Source organism: Sinocyclocheilus grahami, unplaced genomic scaffold, assembly GCF_001515645.1.
Source record: "Sinocyclocheilus grahami isolate Dianchi unplaced genomic scaffold, SAMN03320097.WGS_v1.1 scaffold219.1, whole genome shotgun sequence".
Classification (NCBI taxonomy): domain Eukaryota; kingdom Metazoa; phylum Chordata; class Actinopteri; order Cypriniformes; family Cyprinidae; genus Sinocyclocheilus; species Sinocyclocheilus grahami.
This window is the reverse complement of record NW_015505398.1, coordinates 2,142,552-2,170,166: the sequence shown is the minus strand read 5'-3', so window position 1 is coordinate 2,170,166 and position 27,615 is coordinate 2,142,552. Positions and strand designations below refer to the sequence as shown.

At 37.4% G+C, this 27,615-nt stretch overlaps 2 protein-coding genes across 2 annotated transcripts in view; one reads left to right on the top strand and one right to left on the bottom strand.

Moving 5' to 3' along the window:
• Positions 1–10,731, top strand: part of LOC107596474 (collagen alpha-5(IV) chain-like) — a 72,216-nt gene extending 61,485 nt beyond the window's left edge. Inside the window, exons 50-60 of the mRNA XM_016287220.1 lie at positions 1,018–1,026; positions 1,404–1,537; positions 1,950–2,022; positions 3,602–3,673; positions 4,091–4,219; positions 4,437–4,535; positions 6,247–6,459; positions 6,566–6,743; positions 6,855–6,969; positions 9,167–9,339; positions 9,482–10,731. Coding sequence (XP_016142706.1) covers positions 1,018–1,026; positions 1,404–1,537; positions 1,950–2,022; positions 3,602–3,673; positions 4,091–4,219; positions 4,437–4,535; positions 6,247–6,459; positions 6,566–6,743; positions 6,855–6,969; positions 9,167–9,339; positions 9,482–9,563 — 1,277 coding nt within the window. The 3' untranslated portion in view covers positions 9,564–10,731. The remainder of the gene's footprint in view (positions 1–1,017; positions 1,027–1,403; positions 1,538–1,949; positions 2,023–3,601; positions 3,674–4,090; positions 4,220–4,436; positions 4,536–6,246; positions 6,460–6,565; positions 6,744–6,854; positions 6,970–9,166; positions 9,340–9,481) is intronic.
• A 4,729-nt stretch (positions 10,732–15,460) lies between these two features.
• The window catches only part of LOC107596473 (insulin receptor substrate 2-B), a 39,314-nt gene continuing 27,159 nt past the window's right edge, over positions 15,461–27,615 (bottom strand). Inside the window, exon 2 of the mRNA XM_016287219.1 lies at positions 15,461–17,379. Coding sequence (XP_016142705.1) covers positions 17,375–17,379 — 5 coding nt within the window. The 3' untranslated portion in view covers positions 15,461–17,374. The remainder of the gene's footprint in view (positions 17,380–27,615) is intronic.

Here is a 27,615-nt window from a genome sequence, read left to right as displayed (position 1 = left end):
CATTTTGGCTAGTGTCTGTTGGGCTTATTTTTACCCAGGCACGTTCTGGGTATCATATGCATTTTCTGTTTTACTTCACTTTTCGTGGGAATGGCTCTGCTCCTCCTGATGACATTGGATCTTTGCAGGCTCGGCAGGTCAGCTTCTTCATGTTATAGAGCTGATCTTTATGCTACAACGCGTAACTGTATTAAAATGAATTTTAATTTAATCTACCTATTAATGATTTGTGATTCATCCATATTATGTGTCTACACATGTAGCTCTACTTTGGTTGTACAAGTATATACAAAATAATATAAAAGGTAGCATTACCACATTGTAGGTGTGTAGTGTAAGTGTAGATAACCATATCCTGTTAGTATTAGAGTAGATTATCAGATTTTGCACATGCACAAGGATATTACTGTGTAGGAATTTGCCTATAGTATGATTATGAATGTCTCATGTAAATGTCTCAACCCAACTGCAACAACTCAATTAAGCCAGAATTCCAAGAGCAAGTATTTTTTTGAAGAGAATAGCAGAAAAGAATATGCATGTCTTGATTATATGGAATATCATGACTATACTATGTACAGCTATATTCAGTTATGTGTTGAACATGTGAACCTTTTTTTGCTAAGTTTGGCTTAACCAGAATAATGATGAGCATGTACACACTACCATTCAAAAGTTTGGTGTCTATAAGTCTTTTCCTCGCCAAAGCTATTTGAAAAACACAGCAGAACAGTAATATTGTGAATTAATCAATTTTGTGAAATGTCAAATTTCTGTTTTCTATTATTTAATTTTTTTTAATGTTATGTAATGTATGGTTATGTAAATGAAATGTCAAATATGCTAATCTGTTTCTTCAGTAATGCATTCTGTAAAACAATTTGGCAAAACGTGTCTATTCTTCAACACATCACATTACTTGTGTTGCTGTGCTCTGTATTTAAAACTTTTACCTTTTTCTTTTCTTCTCCTCTTATTGGACTTTTGGGAACCCGTTGACCTTTGACCCCTCTATAGGTCCTGCAGGTTAGACATCTTGGTTTGATACTCACCTGTGTCATGCTGTGCACTTCCATTTGTTATTAGATGATTTACCTCTGCATATGAGGTTGAGTGGGACTCATTCTTCATTTTTGATGTTTAACTTTCTTATCGCCATCCAGTTATATGAATATAGTTATGAGTGTTTAGTTGATCTCTCTTTGTGCCTTCTCCAAGAATATCCCAGAACCATTCAGCACACCACATACAACAATATACATGATAAACATGCACACAAATCTGGACATCAATGCTTGGTTAAATAATATTGACAATGATTTCATGTTGTAAGATGAATCCTGTTTGTTAATCAGGTACCATTGAAACAGGTAGAAACTGATTTCTTTTCTGTGAATGTGAAGGTTCTCCTGGCCCTGAGGGTACCCGTGGACCTCCAGGTAGTGGAGGAGTAAAAGGTGAGAAGGGCATGCCTGGACTCCCTGGGATACCTGGTGCGCCAGGACTGAAAGGAGATTACGGTCCCCCTGGCTTTTCGGTAAGCACTATAGATGTGGTTTAAAAGGAAAGTTTAGTTATTGTTAGCAAAGGCTTTCGTACAGTTTGCATTTGTAGAATCATTGTAGGCTGCATTTGGTTTATGTGGGTTTTCTGACACTTTGCTGAAAAGAGGGCAATATTTTGTTTTGGTAATGGCTCTCTGGAATACATGATTCTGACTGGTCAATTCTAACATACTCTGGTCAGATATTTCTTGATAATGACCGCTAAATGATATGATTGGCAACCAATTTCCTTCATAGTTGTTGTAGTATGTCTTTGTTATCTCTGCTGTCTCACGTGATAAAATTATTTCAAATAATATAAAGAGTTGTTCATTTATTTATACATTTCCATTTTATAATATTAATTTAATCGGATAATGATGTTTGTTATTTGTTTATTAAAAGGGTACTCCAGGAAATCCAGGACCTAGCGGCCTGAAAGGAGATACTGGACCTCAAGGTGTTCCTGGATTCCCAGGTCGGTTTTCCTTCTACAACCATTAAGGATTTGTTTACAAAAATAATACATGTCTGTAATCATTTATACACCCTAATGTTGTTGAGTCCCATTTGCTGTTATTTATTTCATGGAACACAAAAGGATAATTTTTTAATATTCTAAAAATGGCATATGAAGCACAGTGACAGATTAGTTTCAAAATTACATTCAGAAATGTTTACTGTTTTTGCTATATTTTTTAATCAAATAAATTGATCATATGTATTTCTTCATAATTCTTCGTTTGTGTTCCACACAAAAACATAACAGCGTACATGTCTGGGCATAGCCGCGGGAACATATTTTGAGCAGGGGGGGTTGTTTGGTCACGTGACGAGAGTGATGCGAGACACTATGATCCAAACGCTCAACTTTTGTTAATAAATGTTTAATTTCTTCGTTTAATATAAGCGAGTTTGTCTTTATTGTTGCTGTTTTCATTAAAAATAAATAAATAAAACAATGAACCACAAACTAAGCATTTGTTTTAAAAGAGGGGAAAGACCTTATTTATTTGGGTTACAACGCAAGTAGACTATATCCGTCTTATTCATTTTGTTAATAAAAGTTAGATGTTTAATATAGGCCTATGCGAATTTGCCATTGTACTATTTTATGGCTGATGTGTTTTAATTAATAGGCTAATAATGAACCACAAACTACGATCGTTTTTTAAAAAAAGGGGAAATCCAAAGACCGTTTATTTGTTACAATGCAGGTGAAACATATTTTCCTTATTCATATTGTTAATAAAAGTTCAAAGTTTAATATAAGTAAATTTGTCATCGTACTGTTTTATTGTATAGCCTTTTGTATTATTATTAATAATAATAATAATGAGCCACAACCTAACCATTCGTTTGAAGTAAGGGAAAAACCAAAAACGCGGGTATGTCTTATTCGTTCTGTTGATAAAAGTTTTATGTTTAATATAAGCTACTGTCATTGTATTATTGCTGATGTTGTGTGTGGGATTTTGTTTTCATTAAGAGTAATACTGAATCAACCTTAAGCATTAATTTTGTTCCAAGAATATGAAAGATCTAATGTTAAATATCAAAATAAGCGCTGTAGAAGCGAGAATGTGAGATTGTTATTATTATTGGTTGCTGCTGAGGTAATAGACGCTCTCGTTTGTATCTTCGCAATGGCTGTAAAAATGGTCGTTAATTCTTGATTTGGGTCCGGCACAGACATGTCACAGATAATTCATGTACAGGTAATTCATGTTTTACTGTTGCTTATTGTCACTGTAGGCTTAGGCTATTTTTTTCCATGAATTTTAATGAATATACAAATGAATAAAAAAAAAATTATTTATTTTTTGTTACAACATTTTCATTTATTTATTTTTAACACCGCACCCCCAGCCCCCCCCCATTTTTTCTTGGGCTACACGCCAGGGGGTGCTACAGCACCCTCAGCACCACTATTTCCCGCAGTAATGTGTCTTGGACAACATCAAAGTGAATCTGTAATAAAATGCATAAAGGTTGATGTTGGTTGTGAAGCTATATTTATGAATGAGTCTTATCCACGTAACCTCTGCATATTATAGGACCTAAAGGACAGCCTGGCCTTCCTGGATCTAATGGCAACCCAGGAGAACGTGGTGGCACTGGAACACCAGGTGAGTTTTGTTTTATTTATTTTTTGTTGCAACATTTTAATTTATTTATTTTTAACACCGCACCCCCAGCCCCCCCATTTTTTCTTGGGCTACACGCCAGGGGGTGCTACAGCACCCTCAGCACCACTATTTCCCGCAGTAATGTGTCTTGGACAACATCAAAGTGAATCTGTAATAAAATGCATAAAGGTTGATGTTGGTTGTGAAGCTATATTTATGAATGAGTCTTATCCACGTAACCTCTGCATATTATAGGACCTAAAGGACAGCCTGGCCTTCCTGGATCTAATGGCAACCCAGGAGAACGTGGTGGCACTGGAACACCAGGTGAGTCATTTTAAAACCTGGATATTTTTCCCCTTACAATTCCAATGAAAATGCATCCTCTACTACTCCTCTCCCCTCTGTTGACCACAGGTTCTCCTGGTGAGCCAGGCTTTGCTCCAAACCCGATTCTTTTGAAGGGGGAGCGTGGTCAATCTGGACCACCTGGTATCCCAGGCAGCAGAGGCCCAACAGGTCCCTTGGGATTGCAGGGTCTTCCAGGTTAGTGGATATATTTAGATTGTACACAGTACAGTTAAAAAAAATATTATAGCTGATACCTGATCTGGGCTGCGTTTCTCAAAAGCATTGTGAGCTAAGCTGATCGTAGAGACCATTGGTGCCATTGGTTATATGATCTACTTAGGTTTACGATGCTTTTGGGAAAAGCAGCCCTGGTCTTTTTCCTCGTCATGTCTGATTTCATTTCTACCTTTAGGTTCGCCCGGTGACCCCGGAGACCCAGGTCCAATGGGACCTCCAGGATTTACCGGCTCACCAGGAAGGAAGGGAGATACAGGACCAGCTGGACAACCAGGTAATGTTAAGGTCCAAGACGTGGCTTGGTGGGTAGACATGTTGCACAGGGCTTATCCCAATTCAAATCCAGCTTGGGTCATTTTCCAGTACTTGGTGCATCTCCACTGTCTTGTCCAATAAAGGCCAAAAGGCCTTTAAAGATTCAAGATTTTAAAAAATTTAAAAAGGTTATTCACCTAAAAATGAAAATTCTGTCATCATTTACTCACCCTCATGTCTTATCAAACCCCTAAGACTATACAGATTTAATTTAGGCTATTAATTTAATTTAGGCTATTTACTCATGGTTCTCGTGCATCACACACATGCTCAAGCTTCCATGTTTACCATATTTGATGTGCTCTATGTATGCGTGTTGATCATTGTTTTGATGTAAATAAAAGCCTAAATTAAAGGGGTCATGAACTGCCTTTTTATTATTTTGTACTGTTCTCCGAGGTCCCCTTATAATGGTATCAAGATTTTTACATCAAAAAACATAATTTAGAAATAATAAGATATTTTCTGTCCTGTTTTGACTCCCCTCATCAGACCGCTCTGTTTGAATAGGCGTGATGGATTGTAGACTCGGAAGTAAACGCCCACTGCTATGATTGGCTAACACTTACGTATGTTTGACAGCCTACGTCCTTCATAGATGGACGCTGCTGTGATTTAGGTAAAAAAATAAATACTAAGTACATATCAAACGATCTGTAACAACAGACAAAGCAATAGTGACAAGGTAATAAAAACAGTTATGCACACTTGTGTGGTGCGACATTACTGTTGGATCCAATATTGACTATATTGCCTTATAGTCATTATATTATAATGCACAGCATTGTCTTTTAGTTTCAATCATTCTGAAAATCCTGCATGGAATTGTGCCTTGTTTGTAAACGAATCCATGGTAAAAAGAAGTGAACAAAGGACCAATTCCTTACTGGCGTGGTTTGGAACTTCATTAAAGATAAAGTTCATCCACTCTTTCCTTATGTTGGGATCAGAAGGAAGGCAATGCAAAGACTCTTTTACCACAACTTAGCACTGCACAGTGTCTTGCTGTATTCACAGCCATCATTATCATTTTGTTTCTGCATAGACCTGCATTCGCCTCTCGTTATTTACACTACATGCATGAAGCGGTGGGCGTGGCTAATCAGGCAGCGATGTAGAAGCAGGCGTTGATCTTCTTCTGCAGAGGCAGTGTTTAGCCACACTATTACATCATAGAGTGGCACATTACAAAAGCTGTCGTTCTGGCAGTCTGGCTTCAATATAAGCTGATTTTAGATTAATGAGTATGTTTTGAGTTCTGAAACATACAGGATGTTTTATAGCACAATGACCGCTTATATGTCAAAAGATCAAGGGAATTTTGGTCTCTCAGTTCATGACCCCTTTAAATCTGTTCATGTAAAGTGATTATATCTCTTCAAAAGACTTGGATTAAACTGCTTGATTCATATGGATTAATTTCCCATTTATGATATGAAGGTGTGTAACAATACCTGACATTGTTGCTGATATGAAGGTGAGCAAATGATGACAGAATATTCATTTTTGAGTGGACTATCCCTTTAAGGATCATCCTTAAAATTGGTGGCTCTGTTATTCTTTTTTCAGATTTTTGGAAACAGCAGGAACAGGAAGCTTATAAGCAGTGCCTGAACCTTCTCCACTTCCATGTATAATCCTCACAATAACCATAACTTAATTATTTACAGGTTCGCGTGGTTACCCCGGCCCTCCTGGTCCAGAAGGGATTCAGGGCCCTCCAGGTATCGCAGGATCCTCGTCTGCCGCACACGGTTTTCTGATCACGCGCCACAGTCAGACCACAGAGGTGCCATCGTGTCCTGGAGATACAAGACTCATCTATGACGGCTACTCTTTACTCTATGTGCAAGGCAACGAGAGGGCGCACGGACAGGACCTGGGTGAGTGTCCCCCAAAACACATAGAGCACACGCATGTAGTATTTTCTTTCTCACATCACATGTATCATGACTAATATGTTTTTTTCTTCATTCAAATTAACATCAGGTACGGCTGGTAGTTGTCTACGTCGTTTCAGCACTATGCCTTTCATGTTCTGCGACATTAACAATGTCTGCAACTTTGCTTCCCGCAATGACTACTCCTATTGGCTGTCCACACCACAGCCCATGCCCATGAACATGGCGCCTATCACTGGAGAGAGCATCAAACCTTTCATCAGTCGGTAAGAGAAGGTCACTCTGACACAGATGATGAGTAGGAGTGGAATCTGTGGTTTGGCAAATTTACCTGAATCTATTGAATTATCTGAATAATTTTGTGTGTGTGTGTGCAGGTGCTCTGTGTGCGAAACTCCAGCCATGGTGATTGCTATACACAGCCAGACCATTCAGGTGCCATCCTGCCCGGACTACTGGGCCGTGCTCTGGATCGGTTACTCCTTCATGATGGTATGCACCATATGCACTCTTGGGGGAATTTATTTAGAAAGAATTGAATATTAGTAATATTAGTAAACATTAATCTGCCAAATCAAAGTCTAACCTACATATAAGAAGACATTTTATCACGTGACAAGAGAGCCATAAAACTGTTGACCCAGTTAGAACTGAAGTTCTCAACCTTTTTGACTCCAAGGCCGAAGGCCCCCCATTGTCACAACAATATTTGAAGGCCCCATTGTAGGCTTTCTCTGGTACTTTCTACTGTAATGATGTGACAAAGCATTCTTCTTGCAACAAAGTGTGCAAACATTAAAATAAGTAAATAAGATAATTAAGTTCTACGTGCTGAATCTTATTTTTATCAATTTTTTTTATTTATGATTTTCCAATCATTCCTAATTTACTGGATAAGGATTAAAGATAAGAATTTTTAAAACATAGTTTTACTTAAAACATTTTATTTAACTAAAACTTATAAATCGCCTATGGTGTAATACGATTTTATTAATTTACATGATTTTTACAAGTCTGAAAGTCAAACTTTTAGAATGAGGTTACGTCTTGTATCCAGGTTTTTAAGACTGTGGGAATCCTGGTTATTTAAAGCTGCAGTCCGTAACTTATTTTTTTGGTTCAAAATGATCCGAATCAATATTTGAGCAAGTACATAACCAGCCAGTGTTCAAAACTATCACCTTACCTACTTTATTACATTATAATAATGTTTTCTAATTTGAGTACTGGTAGGAATTCGTGGGAAATTACGTCACGCCTGTAAACATAATGAAGTTGTCCCAGCTAGTATACTATATCACACGTGAGGATCCTGCAGATGGAGGATCGTTTATAGTCTTTTCTCACAGCAGCTGGAATAATTAAAGTTATCATTTTGATGGCGAATTGTAATCCAGAAAGGATTATGTGTTTATTAAACACATGTGACTGAAATTAAATTATACTCCAGTTTTAAATGTGCATCTGATTAATGTTACAGATAGGATTACACAAGATTTGTATTTTAAAGAGAACCAGTTCGAAGGAAGAATAATTTGCTTTTTGGGTTAATGGAATTTCTTAATATGAAATTCGAATGGAATGACAATTAGAGATTAGACTAAAAGATTAGAGATTAAATTTAAATCTACACGCTAATACACTATGTACACATAGTCACGCAATACTGATGTTGTTAACAAGTATAACAAAAATAATAATTTGCATGGTTTGATGTGATATGAGCTAATTTAGATTAAATCACCATTGGTAGCGCGATTTATTGTAATGCTTTTTTTTCTCAGTTGGTCAGAACAAACGTGGCAGACTTGTTACTTACTTGTTCAGATGACAATATCCGGTGAAAATTAGGACATAGGCTAGAATCTGTGATTCCTAAGTACAGTATCCACACCGGTGCGGTGACTGACTGCCACACACACATACTTCTCAAAACATTAGATTATTCCACGCTGGAGCCACACCCACTCACAACCCACACAAGGAAGATAATTCCGCTAATAACTGCAATTGCTTTAAAACAGAGATGGCGACAAAGAGGCAAAACATACGGACTGCAGCTTTAAAGGAAAAAAAGTTGTTGGGGGCGGTGAATAAATATAAGAAATATCTTGATTTTGAGTTGTTTTGGCTTATTTTAAACATTGTTTCATTATTGTTATTTGATGTCATATTAGGCCCTCTAGTGAGTCCCGGCTTCCTGATTCAGAAACACTGCATTAAGACCATTGTGATAAAATAAATGTACTTCTTGAGATTCATAAAGAACAACAACAACAAAACATTTTGAAAACAATGAAGTAACAGCAATATTTTTTGGTTTTAAGGTGTCTTTGTTACACATTACATGTACTTACTATTATAATAACAATAAATTATTCATAATTACATGCAAGTAACCCTAATCCTAACCATATAGTAAGTACATTTAGTTAATTAATATTACTCAGTACTTAAATGTATAATTACACTGCAACAAGGACACCTTAACTTAAAGTGTAACCAAATTTTTATACTGGTTTACATCACATTTTTAAACTCTTCAAGTCCAAGTTGAAATGTTGTTCAAATAAAAACAGCATGAATATAAAAGTTGCGTTTTTAAAAACTGGCATATTTTTTAAAAGATCAACTACATCCTTGTTGGTTTTTGCCTCACATTCATTACTCATCTTGCTCTGTGTAACAGCACACCAGTGCAGGTGCTGAGGGCTCAGGTCAGGCTCTTGCCTCTCCCGGTTCCTGTCTGGAGGAGTTCCGCTCGTCTCCGTTCATCGAGTGCCACAGTCGAGGCACCTGCAATTATTACAGCAACTCGTACAGCTTCTGGCTGGCCACTGTGGATGTGAATGAAATGTTCAGGTAATATTTCATTCCAAACTATGACAGCTTCAAAAACAACAATTCTTCTTGGCAGCTTTCTTGAAAACTGCAAATGTCACACTGTTTTAAAATCAATAAGATGTCTATCATCAGAGTCTTTTTATTCTCTCTGCCCAAACAGAAAGCCGCAGTCAGAGACACTGAAAGCTGGAAACTTGCAGACCCGTGTGAGCCGCTGTATTGTGTGTATGAAGAGGACGTAACGTAGTGACATTTTTGCAGTCTGTTGTTATTGTTGAGGATCAGCCATCACTTACAACGACTGCGGCCATCATGCTGATTTCCAGTGAAGTTTCATTGGTGCAGTATCTTCACATTTAACTCTATGGTGCTACTGTGTGACACAGCAAAAGAAACTGAACAAAATCAATGAATTTATTAGTCTTTTTTATTTTAAAGAAGTACCTCAAAAGAAAAATGCAGATCCAGCAAGGTGCCATGGCAGTTGTGACAACAATGTGCATTAGAATTATTTTTTTTTCTCTAGAGATTCTTTTCATGTAATATTTTCCTACAAGAATTTTGATGTTGGTACACAAATGGTACATTTTTGGGGAGAAGCACTCTCTCGCTTTTTTCTAGTTTCTTTTCGAGTGGAATTGTCTCCATGTTACCAAATCGGCACTTTAATGGGACTGCTTTTTTAAGGCTATAATTTTTCCCCAATCACTTTTTCTTCTTTATTGGTGGTACTAACACTGCTGTATCAGGACTTTTTTAGCAATGTGTCATTTGTCTCTTTTTGTAAGTAATAAAATATGTATATTGTGTAAAACACCTTTTTAGCGTAAAAACTAAACGGTTCTTTGTTAGTATGCTCACCACTCACTCCTTTATTCACATATTAGTTCCACATTATTTTACACTGACATTTGTACAAACAGTATTTTATAAATATATATATTAAAAAGAAAGTATATATCCAGAAACTTGATTTGGCTGTAGGAGGGTATTTTTTCATTCAGTAGTTCTTCTTCATAGCACATATGCGTAAATTGAATTGTTTTTACAGACCTCTCCTCTCTTCAGATTTCATTTAACCAGCAAGCACATTTCTGTGAAAATCAATCAAATACTAGTGTTATGAATTTGTAAACTTTTCAGTAGTTCTTATGTGTTATATTATGCCACAGTGTGGCCTGTCACTGCTTCAGATTAGATGAACCACTGTCTGTCAGCAAATGTGAACATAGACTACACTGTGGCATATTATATTAGTTACATAATATATACATAGTTTTGTGTATGCATTGTGTATCCAGAAAGTGTTATCAACTTAAATGACTGAAATAAAATAAACAAACTTTGTCTGTGAATGGTGAACTTTTTTTAGAGTGGGATTCTGGATGTTTTGTTCTGGTTAGTTGCGACAGTATTAGTGTGGTACATTACAACAGTGTTAAGAGCTGCACCAAACAGCTGTCTTTATCCTGTCAGACATCTATGCCAGTATATAGATATGGAGTTCAGCAAAACTTTGCAGATTTACAGCCACTGTTTTGTTGTGTAGTAATACATGATGATTCAATCACAACATGATGGTAAGTGGATGTAAAATCCATTCAAATAAATCTGGTTTGTGTTGTATTTTTCCTGTTAGTGTATCACTCTCCTTCCCTCCTTCCTGCTCTTTCTGATTCTAACAATGTGCTTGTTATCCTGTGATATATTGGTTAATGACTAAGCTTTGAGCTTAGGAGAGGTTATTAGGACCTAAATAGTCCATATAAGATCCAGTTGACAAACTGAGTGTTGATATTTGGCAAGAGCTAAGCTCTCAATAGGATCAGTGAGCAGATGACAGTGACCCCATTGCCACTGGGATAATGGTATTTGTTCCAGCCAACAACAAGGCCAAGGGGCAACGACCAAGCTCTTTACAAAAATTACTTAAGTGGTCTTATTCCTAGATGGAACCAAAACAAGGGTCAACACTGGTTCTGAATGAATAAAGCTTGATCCGAAAGTTCATTGTTCACTACTTGTGCAACTGAATCGTTCAGTCAGGCTCTGAATGAGTCAGGCTATTATGAAAAGATTGTTTTCTTTGTTTTTAACATTCATGGACGATAATAGACAGATGGCAACTTTTATAGACATATACTAATGGTTAACTGTCATAAATATGTATCCAAAATATATAGTAGGCATAAACAACCTGCATATTCATACCTTAAATTAAGCCATTCTAGTTGATGATAACCATACAATCTGATTTTGGATTAACTTTGATTTTGGATTAAGTTTGCATCTATGGAATGGTTCAAGGAATGAGACACATCAAATCTGTATTTCCAGGTAGTTTGCCCCTTAGGGGTATATCGGATGACATGCATGATTTAGGGAATAACCTTTTGCTTAATGAGCTTTAAAAAGGAATCGCTGCTTATGTCTGTTTTGAAACATGAGCACCTTGTGGCAAGTACTACATCTCCTGAGAGCTGGAATTTGGCGTAAACGTTCACATGTTGCCCCTGAGCTCATGATCCACATGCAACCTAAGCCCTAATCGCACATTCATTTGTGCACATACTGTACAAGCTACTGAAATCAAATGAGCTGCAGGGAGAAACCTCAGCTCCTAATGACGCAGAAACGTCTATCAGAGGAGGATTCATCCTAACTCATCAAAATTGATTCTAAGTGTGCCATTTGCATTTGGAAGCTGTTGCTGTGAACCCACATCGTGTGGTCAAAGGAACTCTCCATACCAGTGAAACAGATAACTGTTAGGCTTCAAAATCAAAACAAATCTATCAGAGAGATAGCAGGAACATTCAGAGTGACCAAATCAACAGTTTGGTACATTCTGAGAAAAAAAGAAAGCATTAGTGAGCAATTTGTACAGTGTCCCAACTTTTTTGGAATTGGGTTTGTATATATACACCTAACTGTGTGTGTGTGTGTGTGTGTGTGTATATAATAGGAATTAACTTTCTATTTTCCTATTACCATTTGAAGAAATTGCCATTCAAGCTGAATTTAAAATTATGTTACAGCATCTTGATTAAGTAGCCTATCAACTAAGAATTGACATCAAATTGATATCAAAGTATCCGCTGGGTTACAGTATCAGTTGAGTCACTTCATTGCCATTCACAACCCTTCTCCAGTAGCCTCACGAATGCACTATTCAGAATCATGGCAGAAATACTAGGTCAACTGGGTGCTTTTGCCTTCTGTTTTATGAATAGTCAACTCTGACATATTACTCACATACTATATCGTTATATTCGGATGCAATCATGGTGGTTTGCTCCTCAATGAGTCAGTGTTTTTGAACTAATTGATTGAGTCCATGATTCAATGACTCCCAATCACTTCTCGTCACCTGGATCTGCAGTCTGCCTGGACACTAAAACGGAAATTAAACATTTCCTTTTCTTTGTATTCAGTTAGCCTTCAGCAAAGGATCTTACATGATGACATTAGGTTCAACTGTGATATTTGGACCTGACATTTCACATCAAATGATACCAATGTGTGCTGCTGCCAGTGAAGGTGCAAGGTATCAGACACAGCATATAGGGGATTGATTCTGTACATTAGCGAGCAGTGCCAAAACTACTTATATTTAAATACTGAAAATCAAATTAAGTGCATCATTATAGAGGAACAACAACAGTTCAGTACATGGTCACTGTGTGTAGAAGGATGGTATCACTCCCTAGATACATGCGAGTAGATCTCTGTAGTGGTTTGAGGCCCCTAAGGAGATAATAGTTTCCTGGTTTAAGTGTCTTACTACATGCTCATGGGCAAATAAGCTCTGAGATTCTGCGAAAGAAGTCGACCCCCTTGAAAAGTTAACTTGCAATGGTCAGTTATCCGCTTTGATTTCCCCAAGCTACTTACTGACATGAGCGTGCTGGGGGAGGGTGGGGGGTTAGGGGTGTTATGGTGTGCACCCAGTGACGCATACATGTTTGTGCTTGTCATTTTTTTTAATCAGATGTAGACTGAAGTCCATGAAGGTGAAAAACTTGCAAATCTTTGTGCAACAGTTACCGTTTTCACAATGGACTTTTGTCTTTTAATAGACAGTAGTATTGCCCTTCAGTTTATTTGTCAGTTTTTATGTCTGATCAGTCCCTATAACTGAACGGGTTTGGTTTTTAATATACATGTGCTCTGGTTTCTCTGCATTTAAATGTCATTTGGCCTGCTGGAAATATTACAGTATCGAATGTTGTGATTCAGAGGAAATTACACAGAAGTCTGTTGAACAGACTTGGCAATGGCAAGAAAACGCATGAACTCTTTGGTGTTTATTGTATATGCCATGCAATTCAACATGTTCTTCCATTATTTCATATCAGTGTTTGTGGTCTCTATCAGGGCTTCTCAACCAGGGGTCCAGAAACCACTGGAGGGCCTCAGCAAGCTTCCAAGGGGGCCACAGGATGGCTATATATCTATACACTACCAGTCAACTGTTTTTTTTTACTGTTTTAAAGAATTCTCTTCTGCTCACCAAGCCTGCATTTATTTGCTCCAAACAGCAAAAGCAGTAATATTGTGAAATATTTTTACAATTTAAAATAACTGCTTTCTATTTGAATACATTTTAAAATGTAATTTATTCCTGTAATCAAAGCAAAATTTTCAGCATATGCAATAGCAGAGGAATATAGGGGAGCCTTCAAATATTGTGTTGGACAAGAGAGGGCCTTTGAATTTTATATTATTGTGTCATGTCATAGTAAATCATTACAAACAATGGCAACGTCTCTACTAGTAATCGTGCCAAATATGTCCATGTCATGTTTACACTGAAGCTGTAGTGAGAAAGAAGGGTCACTGGATGTTACTGCCCTGAATCTGTTTTCTGAAGCAAACATCAAAGTTCAACAACGGTGGACATACAAAGCAAGACATTAGACTGCTCTTATTCATTCACAGATATATAACGAAAACAAATGACAATGAAACATGTTACAGGAACTTTTTTTTATTGCAATAGCTCTATTGAAAGCAAAAAAAGAAAAGAAAAGATAAATACAAACACTAAGATTGTATATGCCATGCAATTCAACATGTTCTTCCATTATTTCATATCAGTGTTTGTGGTCTCTATCAGGGCTTCTCAACCAGGGGTTCAGAAACCACTGGAGGGCCTCAGCAAGCTTCCAAGGGGGCCACAGGATGGCTATATATCTATACACTACCAGTCAACTGTTTTTTTGTTTTTTTTTACTGTTTTAAAGAATTCTCTTCTGCTCACCAAGCCTGCATTTATTTGCTCCAAACAGCAAAAGCAGTAATATTGTGAAATATTTTTACAATTTAAAATAACTGCTTTCTATTTGAATACATTTTAAAATGTAATTTATTCCTGTAATCAAAGCAAAATTTTCAGCATATGCAATAGCAGAGGAATATAGGGGAGCCTTCAAATATTGTGTTGGACAAGAGAGGGCCTTTGAATTTTATATTATTGTGTCATGTCATAGTAAATCATTACAAACAATGGCAACGTCTCTACTAGTAATCGTGCCAAATATGTCCATGTCATGTTTACACTGAAGCTGTAGTGAGAAAGAAGGGTCACTGGATGTTACTGCCCTGAATCTGTTTTCTGAAGCAAACATCAAAGTTCAACAACGGTGGACATACAAAGCAAGACATTAGACTGCTCTTATTCATTCACAGATATATAACGAAAACAAATGACAATGAAACATGTTACAGGAACTTTTTTTTATTGCAATAGCTCTATTGAAAGCAAAAAAAGAAAAGAAAAGATAAATACAAACACTAAGCAATGCTCAAATGATTTGCCTGCCATCACTCACTTTTTCCCACCAGAGAAAAAAGGAAATGTCAATCAACTGCAGGAAAAAAATAAATCAAAGCATCAGTATGTACACAACCATAAATGTTTTTCCTGTTAATATTTCCTCTTAGACGTCATCTGAAGAACTGACCTCCACACCTGAACTTTGCTTTATGTCAAGCTCAGACTTCAAAAACAATAGCGAACAGAACACAAGTGCACCAAAACATACAGAGGTGTGACAAAAACTGGCAAGAGGATGCACAAACTTTTGATTCTGAAATGGTGCCGAATAAAAGAATTGCATTTAAAAAAAAACATTCCAAAAGAACAAATCATCTGAGCTATTAAAAAAGGGGTAATAAAAACATTAATGCTGTACCACTGCAAATCTGTACTCTATGTAATCACTTGAATCAAGTTCGATTCAATAAAAATCATGGCTAAAAGCAGTCAGCTTGATCAAATTCATTAGCAAAAAGCTGATATTAAATGCATGTATGTGGAGTTCAACAATTTGGCTGATTTAAAGCTTTTATGTATGACAGAATTTGTTTGTGTAATTCTTAAAGGTCAGTCTCACAGCTACAAATACTATGTTAACATTAGCCAAAAAAATATTCTGTACCTTTCTTTTTTTTATATCACATTGAGGCAATCTGGGTCTTAGATAGTTTTGGACATTGGGTAAAACCTTTTCACAAAACCACAGCTGGGCTGTAATGGCCAATCTGTGCTAGTTAAGACTTGCTTTGGTAATTCCACGAGGAATGGATCCTTTTACCAGACAACAAAGTTCACTTTCGTACCATTGACAGCATAACAATGAAGACTGTACAATACAGTATTTTTGAATTTTTTTTCCTGTCGCAACGTTTTACATTTGATTTTGTCTGTTAAAACAATATGCAGTAAAAGGGAAATATAAAAATAAAACAAAAATTAAGGCTGTTTATGTAACCAAGACAAATTAACCTGAAGCTGCATACCGAGTTGTGTGCATATTACTCTTTTGGAAAAAAAAATAAATAAAAAAAAAAATACTACAGAACAAATGCAGAAAACAGTTATGGACCATGGACCTCCACTTCCTGAAAAAAACGCAATACTGAGAGACGAGAGTCATGGAACAAAAGAGCAGCTGATTGGTAATACTAAAATATTAAATAGAATTAATTATAAATAAAATATTAATGAAATGTTGTGACTTATGTTGTCGATTGAAGGATACCCTTCTAACAGCATGCATAATGATGTATACAGACAGAACTGGGCTTTTGTACCTTCGTATTGTGCTGTTTGTTCCCACTAAGTTGCAGAAGGGCCCCTGCACTTAGAATTTATTTATTGTGGGTACCAAAACGTAACCGGAGAACTAATTTAGATTTATTTAGATGATATAAATCACCAACTCTGTGCTCATCCTAGTGGCATTTTAGCAACTGCAGCAGATTTCATCTGGGGAGTCCCAGAATAGACCCTTCCTCTTTTCCTGCGCCCCCACTCCTTCCACCCTCTCTCTCTACAGCTCTCTTGGCAAAGCGAAGGAGATGCTGGTCAAAAATTAGTACGGGAAGAGATACGAAAAGCCTATGTTTGGGCTGTGCCACATGCCGAGAAGGCACCGCGAGAAACACCTGGGGTCCTGCTGGGGTAAAGCAGACTGAAAAACCATGACTAGCCTGACACTCACAGATACTGTAGAACAGTGTTGATAGTACAAAGGAGGAGGTTTCTACGGTCCAAAATTGAAGATGTGCGTGGAACATTAAGTGAGGACCTAACAGAGACAGACATTCGTAAAAAAGACACTACTGCTGTACAGTCATATCCCATCGGCAGTCTACACCGTACCAATATATGCTCTCTCTGTTAAGCAAACGGTAAACATAAACACTAAAATCTGTAATTGCACCTGAACTCTTTCTGGGAAATAAATACAATTTGTACATACGTCTGATGCTTGTAAACAGCATGCACCTGCCCCAACAAGACTTTTGGATTATGGTGTCTTCATATGATGAACCTCCCTTTTTTTGCAGCGAATAAAATCACAATAAAGCACTGAACTCATACAAGACAGAACGCATTGATTCGCTCTGGAGACAGCACATGAACAAATAAAAACAAGCATAGAACTCCATTAAAACAAAAAGGATCCTTTTGTTGTGCCACAGGGTTGTGTGCTAGGGCTCTCATGGTTTCCGGCATCTCTGCAAGAGCTTCATGGGACAGTCTTTAGTCTGTAATGAGAAAAAGAGAGAGGCAGGATTAACCCATGAACCTATTGAAGGTAAGATACCATCACTCCCATTAAATTCATCTTACCACTCAGTGTTTAATGATGGTGCCATTTATAGAAGATATAAATGTTAGCTCACCCAAAAATTGTGAAAATCACTTCATGTCATTCTATCCAACCCCATAAGACATATACTCATTTCGAAAACACAATAAAAAATATTAACGAAACCTGAGAGATTTGATTGAAAGTCCATTTCAGCAACGAGGTTTATTCTTGCACAATAAAGTAGTATGTTTTGAGTTCCCATTTACCATATTTGATGTGCTCTATGTTTGTGCACTGATCAATGTTTATATGTGAATACAAGCCTATATGGATTTCTTTCACGAAATTCTGGTATAACGGACTTCGAATGGAAGGGCAGAAAATGTGTAGATTTCATTAAAAATATCTTCCTTTAGTGTTCAAAGATGGAATAAAGTATTATAAGTTTGTTTGCGAGTAAATTATGACAGAACGCAGAGTGTTTTTCTTAAACAAAATTCTGTTTAAAAGGAATCTGGCAGGACCATCCAATCATGATGATACATGACTATCTTGAATTTCCTCGACCCAGTCTTACCTTGTCCTACCTGTCCCGTCTAAGGATAACATCACATGCCCTTCACCTGCCATTACCCCCTCTATGCCTTTAAAGCTCTGCCGGGCAGTGGGTTTGTACGGTGGCCTGCTTTGACCCTGGTGCACAGAAGCAGTGCCTTTGATAACGGGCTTTGTCTGACCTAACAATGGTGGTGGGGCACAATGCCGCCGCTTTCAGAGCTCTCCGCACAGTGGCGTCTGGAGCGGCAGGAATGCTGCTAGTTTATTGTTCAACTGAAGGGCAGGTCCGATGGGGTACCAAAGGTCCCAGAGTTCCCCCAGGCCTTGGTGCCATCATTACCCCACAGCAACAACCACACCCTCAGTTCACCAGGAGAGATGCCATTAACAACCCCATGTACTGAAGTCAACATGGGTGTCATCTTCAAGTTTGGCTTAAGACAGAAAGAAGTTACAATCTCTCCTCCTGCTCACACACACACACAGAGCAATCCAAATCAAGGTAACCAGTTTCAGAAGTTTAACAATGTCCAGTTTATGTTAGCCTGATGTTACATATTAACCACCTTCACAGAATCCAATATCTGATCCAGGCCAGGGCACAACAAAAAGTAGTTTTGTCTGCTGGCCAGTTCTGGTTTTTACTTGCCTTGCCAGCATTTGTACTGGCCTGGCCATGAAAGAATGCTAAACAATGTATTCCAATACTTGCTAATATATACTGTTTAAAAGCTTAGGGGGTTGTAAGATTTTTAATGTTTTGAATTAAGTCTCAAACCCATCAAGGTTGTATTTATGAAAACAGTAGAAACAGTAAAAATGTGCAATATTATTACAATTTAAAATAACAGTTTTATATTATAATATATTTTTAAAAATAAAATATGCATTTTAATAATATATGTCATTGAGCGCATTTACATGCATGTTCTTAAGCCGATGCACTTGGTCATGTAAACGCGGTAACCCGTTATCTTTTATCAGAGTAAGGTCATAAACGGCGTAAGCATAAACCGGTCGCAACAGGTAGTTTTTTGCCTCTTACTCCGATTTCGCACGGCATGTAAACGCAATAACCTGCTTTCTGTCGGCTTATTGAAGTGCGCATGTGTGATACGTGACAGGAACGCATCGTTAGTGCAGATTTAAGCGCATCTTGACCGAGCAAACGTCTTGCAGTAAAGAAAGAAGGAAACGCATCACAAAAGCAGACTTTTTCATGACTCAGAAAATGATAAAAATGTGTTCTCATCTCGTGCAGCAGAAGTAGAAGTGGTTCAGTCACAATGCTGCGTTTATAACTGCATGAGAGGATAATATACGAGCTGTAAGTTGCAAGTTGACATGTTGCAAGCTTAATTTAACATCACAACTGACAAATGTATGGAATACTCGGAGTCAGATACGCAAATGATTATATTTTGACATCACTACAGGCAAAATAACCTGATTTATTAATGAAGTCATGTAAGCGCAGCTTACTTGCGTTGTCAGGTTACTGATGTGCATGTAAACGGGGAAAACTGGTTATTTTAATAAGCTGATATTTGTGAGTTATCAGCTTACTGGTGGTGCATGTAAACGTGCTCATTTATTCCTCTGATGCAAAGTCTTCACTGTCACATGATCTTTCAGAAATCATTTTAATTTGATGATTTGGTGCTTAAGAAATATTTCTCTATCATTAAAGCATAAAATAGTGCTGCTTTTTTGGGGGAAAACGTGATGCATTTTTTTCAGGATTCTTTTATGAACATCTCAATGTATTATATTATTATTAGTAGTAATATCTTACTGGTACTTTCAAGACTAACAACTATGTTAGAAAGCTAGATAGACTTCGAGTGAAGAAAGTAGTTCTCAAAGATAAAAAAAAATCTCTCCAACCTAAGACAAAATAGGAAGCCGACAAGTAGTTAGCCCTACTACTATGCACATACAAGCAAACAAAGATGACAATTTTTAGTATGAGCACATCCAGTTTGAGTCAGTGATGTGTTCTATATTAACCACCTTCATGTAATCAAAGAGATCCGATCCAGCCATCCTAAAAAGTGAACGGCAGCACAAGACCATCTGCGTCACTGCATGGACACCAAACTCCATGTGCGTCACCACACACACGGCTCACACATCATAAGCATGTCATAGTGCCATGCCACAGCAGACCACTGCTATAAGTGGGACAATGACCAAACAACTGCTGCCTCCCTTTCATTCCCGGCCTATTTTAGGAGCTGTTCTGCCAGCCTACGACAGTGGGTTTGCCTCTCACCCCGCGGGAGTCTCTTCTTTCACTAGTGGATGAACTTACGAAGGGTGGCACCAGCACGTACAGACGTCATTGGTCCAGTAGAACGGTGTTGGCACAGGGAGCTGATTAGTGTCATTAAGATCACCTTTGGTGCAGCAGGGTGCTCAGTTTCATCATGACGAAAGGAGAATCCACAAAGACGACAATTTGCTCATCAAGCGAGGGCCAGGGATGCTAAATAAGGTCACATAAGGCTACAGCAAATGTTGCATGTTCTGGAAGAAACACAAAGTGCTTAACAGACTTTTAAAAAGTCTGCACTCAAGGCTGATTTGGAGACATTTAAAAAGGCATCTAGAATAAGAGTCCCAACTACTTCTGTCCTTCTGGCCCTTACTTTACTGCTGTATTTATTTGTTTCTCTTTCTCCTCATCTTTCTAACCTATCTTCTCTTTCACCACATGATCCAGGTGGAGCATCTCATCATTACCAAGTGATTCTACAGAAGAAAGGTTAAAAGGTATACAATAAGACAATGTTAAAGTACAAGAGATATATAGTATTACAATAAAAGAATTTCTGCAGTAATTGTGGTTGGTTGTAATTGTGGTCATGAGAGTCAGGACCCCCACTGGGTGTAGTCTTCATCAAATCACCACTGTCTCAGGACAAAACAAACAGTAAATCTAAGGTGATAACTAAGGTGGGGTGGGGGAAATCAATTTCCATTGAATCAGTCAACAGTTTTTAAAATAAATATTGCATGTTTAAAAAGATTTCCTTCATGTGACAAGGCAGAACAAAATGTACAAAAATGAATGAAATCTAAACAATCAGAAATGTCTTTGAAGTATAATTAAGACTCTTTCAGCAAAGTCGCATTAAATTGACAGTAAAGACGTTCACATTGTTACAAAAAAATCTATTTTAAATAGTGTTATTTTGAACATTCTATTCATCAAAGAATTCTGAAAAGCTGAATCGGGTTATCTCAGCACCACAAAATTTGGGGAACTTCAACAACATTTCATATTTCTCTGCAACTTTTATAGTAGGAATATGGAATAGTAATATCTTAGTGTTTCCATTACCATAAAGTACCACGTTACAAACTTATCTATCCACCTTTTTCCTAACAAGCCTACTGTGTTTTTAAATTATGTGAGGCACTTACGGTTTAAGGAAGTTCTGCTCAAAAAGATTGCAACAAATCATTTCAAATCATAAGATTGTGCTACAAATAATCCTTATCTGTCTTTTTGACATACAATTTCATTCAATTTCTATTTTCCGTCAGGAGAATAACGTTACATTTGGAATATTACTGTGACATGATATAACCAACAATATATATAGTGGTGGCCAAAATTATTAGAACATTAGTATTTTCACCAGCTAAAAATATTTTAATTCAGTTATTTCTTTCTTTTGCTGTAGTGAGTCAAAAGGAAATATCAGTTAACATTTCCAAACATTCATTTTGCCATGAATTGTAATAATCCAGTGAGATTTTTTTCTGACAACAGCCAGTGCTCCACACAGAGATCTGATCTGATCATCATCCAGTCTGTCTGGAGAGACATGAAGAAACAGAACGAACCGAGACAGACTAAATCCAGAAGAACTGTGGCAACATCTCCAAGATGCTTCAAGAAACTTAACTGCAAAGCTCCAGTACTGTTAAAAGTTTTAGGCACTTGTGTAAAAATGCTGTAAGATGAGGATGCAGTCAAAAATAATGCCATAAATAGATTTCCTTTATCAATTAACTTCTATTAACTAAATTAAATCAACATTTGGTTTGACAATCGTTTGAGTTTAATGCACTTGTGCATAGTTTTTCAGGTAGCTTTGCAGTTAGGTCTCTTAAATTATTTTCATGTTGCTTTTGTATTGCGCTGTAAGTAAATGAAAAAAGACGACATATACTGTGCATTTGTGGCCTGCTCTCCCATTTTAATTTACGACAAACAATGAATAATTCCCTGGAATGCACTAAGAATCTTTAATTTTTCTCCCGAAATCCTCATGTATCTTTCCAGATTTGTTTTCACACAGATGCTGTGAAATGTAATTGTTATGAAATATAGACATATTACTATAATGATATTTAACACATCCGTAATATTTCTGCAGATAGAAGGAGGATCTTTAGGAGTTATTCATGGTATTTTGAAAGTATTGTTAATGCTTTTACACTTAAATTTCCTTTTAATGATTGATGGTTGAAGGTAGGGATGGGTGATATAGGCTTAAAAATGTATCACCATAATTTCTGATATTTATTGTGATAACGATATCAATGACGATAATTTAGGGAATCCGGTTTCTTTAGAGAAAAGTATTATCTTTCCTATTTTTACCCAAAATAGGGTGTTGTGAGCAGTACACACATAGTCTCGTGTAGATAGACCTTCAGACTGACGGCTGAAGGTCTGGAATCAAATATTTTAATTCAGTTATTTCTTTCTTTTGCTGTAGTGAGTCAAAAGGAAATATCAGTTAACATTTCCAAACATTCATTTTGCCATGAATTGTAATAATCCAGTGAGATTTTTTTCTGACAACAGCCAGTGCTCCACACAGAGATCTGATCTGATCATCATCCAGTCTGTCTGGAGAGACATGAAGAAACAGAACGAACCGAGACAGACTAAATCCAGAAGAACTGTGGCAACGTCTCCAAGATGCTTCAAGAAACTTAACTGCAAAGCTCCAGTACTGTTAAAAGTTTTAGGCACTTGTGTAAAAATGCTGTAAGATGAGGATGCAGTCAAAAATAATGCCATAAATAGATTTCCTTTATCAATTAACTTCTATTAACTAAATTAAATCAACATTTGGTTTGACAATCGTTTGAGTTTAATGCACTTGTGCATAGTTTTTCAGGTAGCTTTGCAGTTAGGTCTCTTAAATTATTTTCATGTTGCTTTTGTATTGCGCTGTAAGTAAATGAAAAAAGACGACATATACTGTGCATTTGTGGCCTGCTCTCCCATTTTAATTTACGACAAACAATGAATAATTCCCTGGAATGCACTAAGAATCTTTAATTTTTCTCCCGAAATCCTCATGTATCTTTCCAGATTTGTTTTCACACAGATGCTGTGAAATGTAATTGTTATGAAATATAGACATATTACTATAATGATATTTAACACATCCGTAATATTTCTGCAGATAGAAGGAGGATCTTTAGGAGTTATTCATGGTATTTTGAAAGTATTGTTAATGCTTTTACACTTAAATTTCCTTTTAATGATTGATGGTTGAAGGTAGGGATGGGTGATATAGGCTTAAAAATGTATCACCATAATTTCTGATATTTATTGTGATAACGATATCAATGACGATAATTTAGGGAATCCGGTTTCTTTAGAGAAAAGTATTATCTTTCCTATTTTTACCCAAAATAGGGTGTTGTGAGCAGTACACACATAGTCTCGTGTAGATAGACCTTCAGACTGACGGCTGAAGGTCTGGAATCCATGGCAGCTTTCATTGCCCATAAGGCCGTTTGACCGTCAAACAACCAATCACAGTTCGTTTCAGCGTCAATTTTCAAGTCGTGGAAATGTTGCCACAATAACAGACCGGTGTGTAAAACTCTCGGACGTATTTTAAAGATTATGTGCCACGAACTTTAAATATTTCACATACTTTTGAAAATCCAGCGTTTAGTTGATCCTGATAAGCGCTCGTCGTCACAGTGGTAAGCACGACGGCTTTCTTGTTTCGTGAGGGGGTTTGGCGTCACAGCATCGTTGGTTCCAGGTGGAACGTTATAGAATGCGACACACACGTCTCCCAGAAATCCTGTATAATTCAACCAATCTGATGACGACTTCGAAACTCCTGAAGTGTTTCCACTTTTTTTTGCCATGTGCATCAGACGTATGGCCAACGTTCCGTGGGAGTGACGTCTGAGGCTGAGACTAGTACACACGTAATGTAATGATTGTTCAATTAATACTGGAAGCCGGAGGGCGCCCTTGCGCAGAAACTCCACATATGCATAGTAGAAGTAACACTCCAGGAAATCCCTAATATGGACAAAGGTATCCAGTGATCGCTGTAGCTGAATAAAACGCAGATAGAGAAATTTTAACTGAGGAAACCTGAAGATATTGGGTATTTTTATAAGAATAAAGTATATTTATAATGTAATGCTAATCTACATAGCCTTCATCACTGTATATAATGCTATAAAATAGTATGATTTCTGCCTTATTCTGTGATATGAAACCACGTCTGACCACAAAAATAAGTTATTTCAAACACTCGACTATGTTATGTTAACTTAAGTTAATATGGAGAAAAAACACGTCAATAAATAATATCTTTGTTGGACAACAGGTTTGTAAACAGACTCATACACATGTAAAACTGTATCGCACACGTGCTACTGTAGTACATGTAGTACAGCCCTGACCAAAGCTGTTCCAGATTGTAGATGGAGCATGTCACTCCACACAGAAATATGTCAACAACTAGACTTTATCATTATTATCGCGGGAAGACTAAATTCTTATTGTGGGGAGAATTTTTACCGGTATATCGCAAACGATAAGATATCGCCCATCCCTAATTGAAGGGTGAGTAAAATAATGTCACCTCAATGTATCCAGTTTTTGAAAAATAGAGCAAACCTTTTGCCAATTGTTTAACCCATAATTTGCGCAAAGTATCATGAGGTGTAGATAAAAGGTAGATAAAGAACTTAACATCTGTGTGTCTAAAACTGAAAAAACTAAAATATTGAAAGTTGTTTTAGAAATACAAATAATATACAAAATAACAAAAATTTTAAATTGTATTGTAAGTGAGAGGTTTATCTCATCTTTGCGTTCATCCTTGACCCAGTCTTTCCTTGCTCTACCTGTCCCGTCTAAGAATAACATCACGTGCCCTTCACCTGCCATTACCCTCTCTATTCCTTTAAAGCTCTGCCGGGCAGTGGGGCAGTGGGGTTGTACGGTGGCCTGCTTTGACCCTGGTGCACAGAAGCAGTGCCTTTGATAAAGGGCTTTGTCTGACCTAACAATGGTGGTGGGGCACAATGCCGCCGCTTTCAGAGCTCTCCGCACAGCAGCGTCTGGAGTGGCAGGAATGCTGCTAGCTTATTGTTCAACTGAAGGGCAGGTCCGATGGGGTACCAAAAGGTCCCAGAGTTCCTCCCGGCCTTGGTGCCATTATTACCCCACAGCAACAACCACACCCTTACAAACTTTCCCACTCTCACAAAAGATCAAGGTGAACATTTCAAGTCCGAGCAAGTCCAGTTTGGGTTGGTCAGGAGTTATATATTAACAGCCTTCCTGGAATCAAAGAGATCTGAGCCAGCCATCTCCTCAAACAGTCCTAAAAAGTGAATGGCATCTGCATCCCTGTGCGGGCACGAAACTCCATAACACCACTCACACATTATAAGCATGTCATAGTGCAATGCCACCAGACTGGCACCATAGGAGGAACAACCACCGCTCCTTTAGCCTATTTTTGGAGCTGTTCTGCCAGTCTATGAGACAATAGGATTGCCCCTGACCCTGTGGGAGTCTCTTCTTTCACTAGTAGATGAACTTAAGAAACGGTAGACATCAATCTTCCAGTAAGACTGCATTGGCAGAGAGAGCTGATTCATGTGATTAAGACACTGAAGAACTTCACCTTGAAAACAGTGACCAACAGACACCAATCAAGGCAATCCTGAATGTGCCAAATACACACACTATATCACCTTCCGTGGAAAGTTCTCTAAACGAAAACAGCTAACCCGTTGAAGGGATCTCTGTTTCACCATGACGACTGGCCATATAATTCATGATACATGAGGACAATAGGTGGGACTTAAGCTTGTCTAAGCCACCTATGCCAGGAAAAACAGTCATAAAATATGAGACAAGCTGATAAATTAACCGTAAGCTGCAAGGATGGTTTTATCTTTGCCTTGAGTAACTCTTTATGTAATGTGCTAACTATGTTGTGACTGTATTAATGTACAATATCGTTCAAATGTTTTGGGGTCGGTAATTTAAAAAAATATATATTTTTGTCTCTTATGCTTACCGAGCCTTCATGTATTTGATCCAAAATACAGTAAAAACAGTAATATTGTGAAATATTAATTTGAAATGTTTTCTATTTTAATCCATTTTAAATGCACTTCATTCCTGTGATGGCTAAGCTGAATTTTCAACATCAAGTTCTCTAGTCTTCAGTGTCACATGATCCTTCAGAATTAATTCTAATATGCTGATTTGCTGCTCACAAAAACATTTCTTTTAAATTATCAGTCTGTTTGCTGCTTAATATTTTTTTGTGGAATTCATGACATTTTTTCAGGATTCTTTGATTAATAAAAAAAAAAAGATTAAAACTGTTGTACACAAAGAAAAGTCTTCCTTCCAATTATTATTATCAAATAAATCATGCTATTTATTTATACATGCCCTATTAAGTTACCAAATAAGTTTCAAGTTCAATTAGTATTTTGATACACTAATACTAGATGGAGCCATGCACAGGATGAAGCAGAATCTATGTGAAGCGTGTGAGAGACAGACAGTTAAATATATATATAGAGAGAGAGAGAGAGTGAGAAAGAGACAGGACAGATAATAAAGAGTGCCACACAGGGGTTTATGATGTGGTTGCTAGGCAGGCTCTGATTCGCCTTTGACGTAAACAGAACACACAGGATATTACTATACAATAAACACTGGTCGAGTAACTCACAAATATAATAATTAAACAGGAAGAATCGGTGTGACCGTGTGTGTGCATATATGTGCATAAGACTCTCAAGCTCAGCACTTCATGTTCTGGACCAAAACATTCCTGTCATCTCTCAACCCAAATTTGGGTCCATAGGTTTTTAAAAAGCTCATGTGATAGCTTGTGTAGTACTCGACAGCACACCTCAACATGTACTAAACGCCATCATACACTTATGTGCTGCCATCCACCGCTGCCTTATGCCTCCTTAAAAATCATTGCCAAATTGTTGAAAAGGTCAATATGCAAGGCTTAGGTGTGTTTATGCAGGTCCCCGTGTGTGTAGTAGGCTTGCCGCGATAGACGGTGCTGACGGTGATACCGGTGTTAAGCCGCAACACCGGTTACGTCACTTGCCCATCGCGTCACTGACCCCCACCGTCGTTTTGATTTTTTACAGTAATAAAAATCATTTAGTTCAGTAAAAGAACAGACACTACAATTAAAAACTGAACGCGGCTACTCAATGCAGCGTGCCGAACGACAGTCGCATCACACAGATCAGATTTCATTTCTCCAGTGAGGAGAGTGAGTCGAGCTGACTGACAAGAAGAGTGAGGCGAGACAGACAAGACGATCGCGGATGATTTAGTTTCTAAACT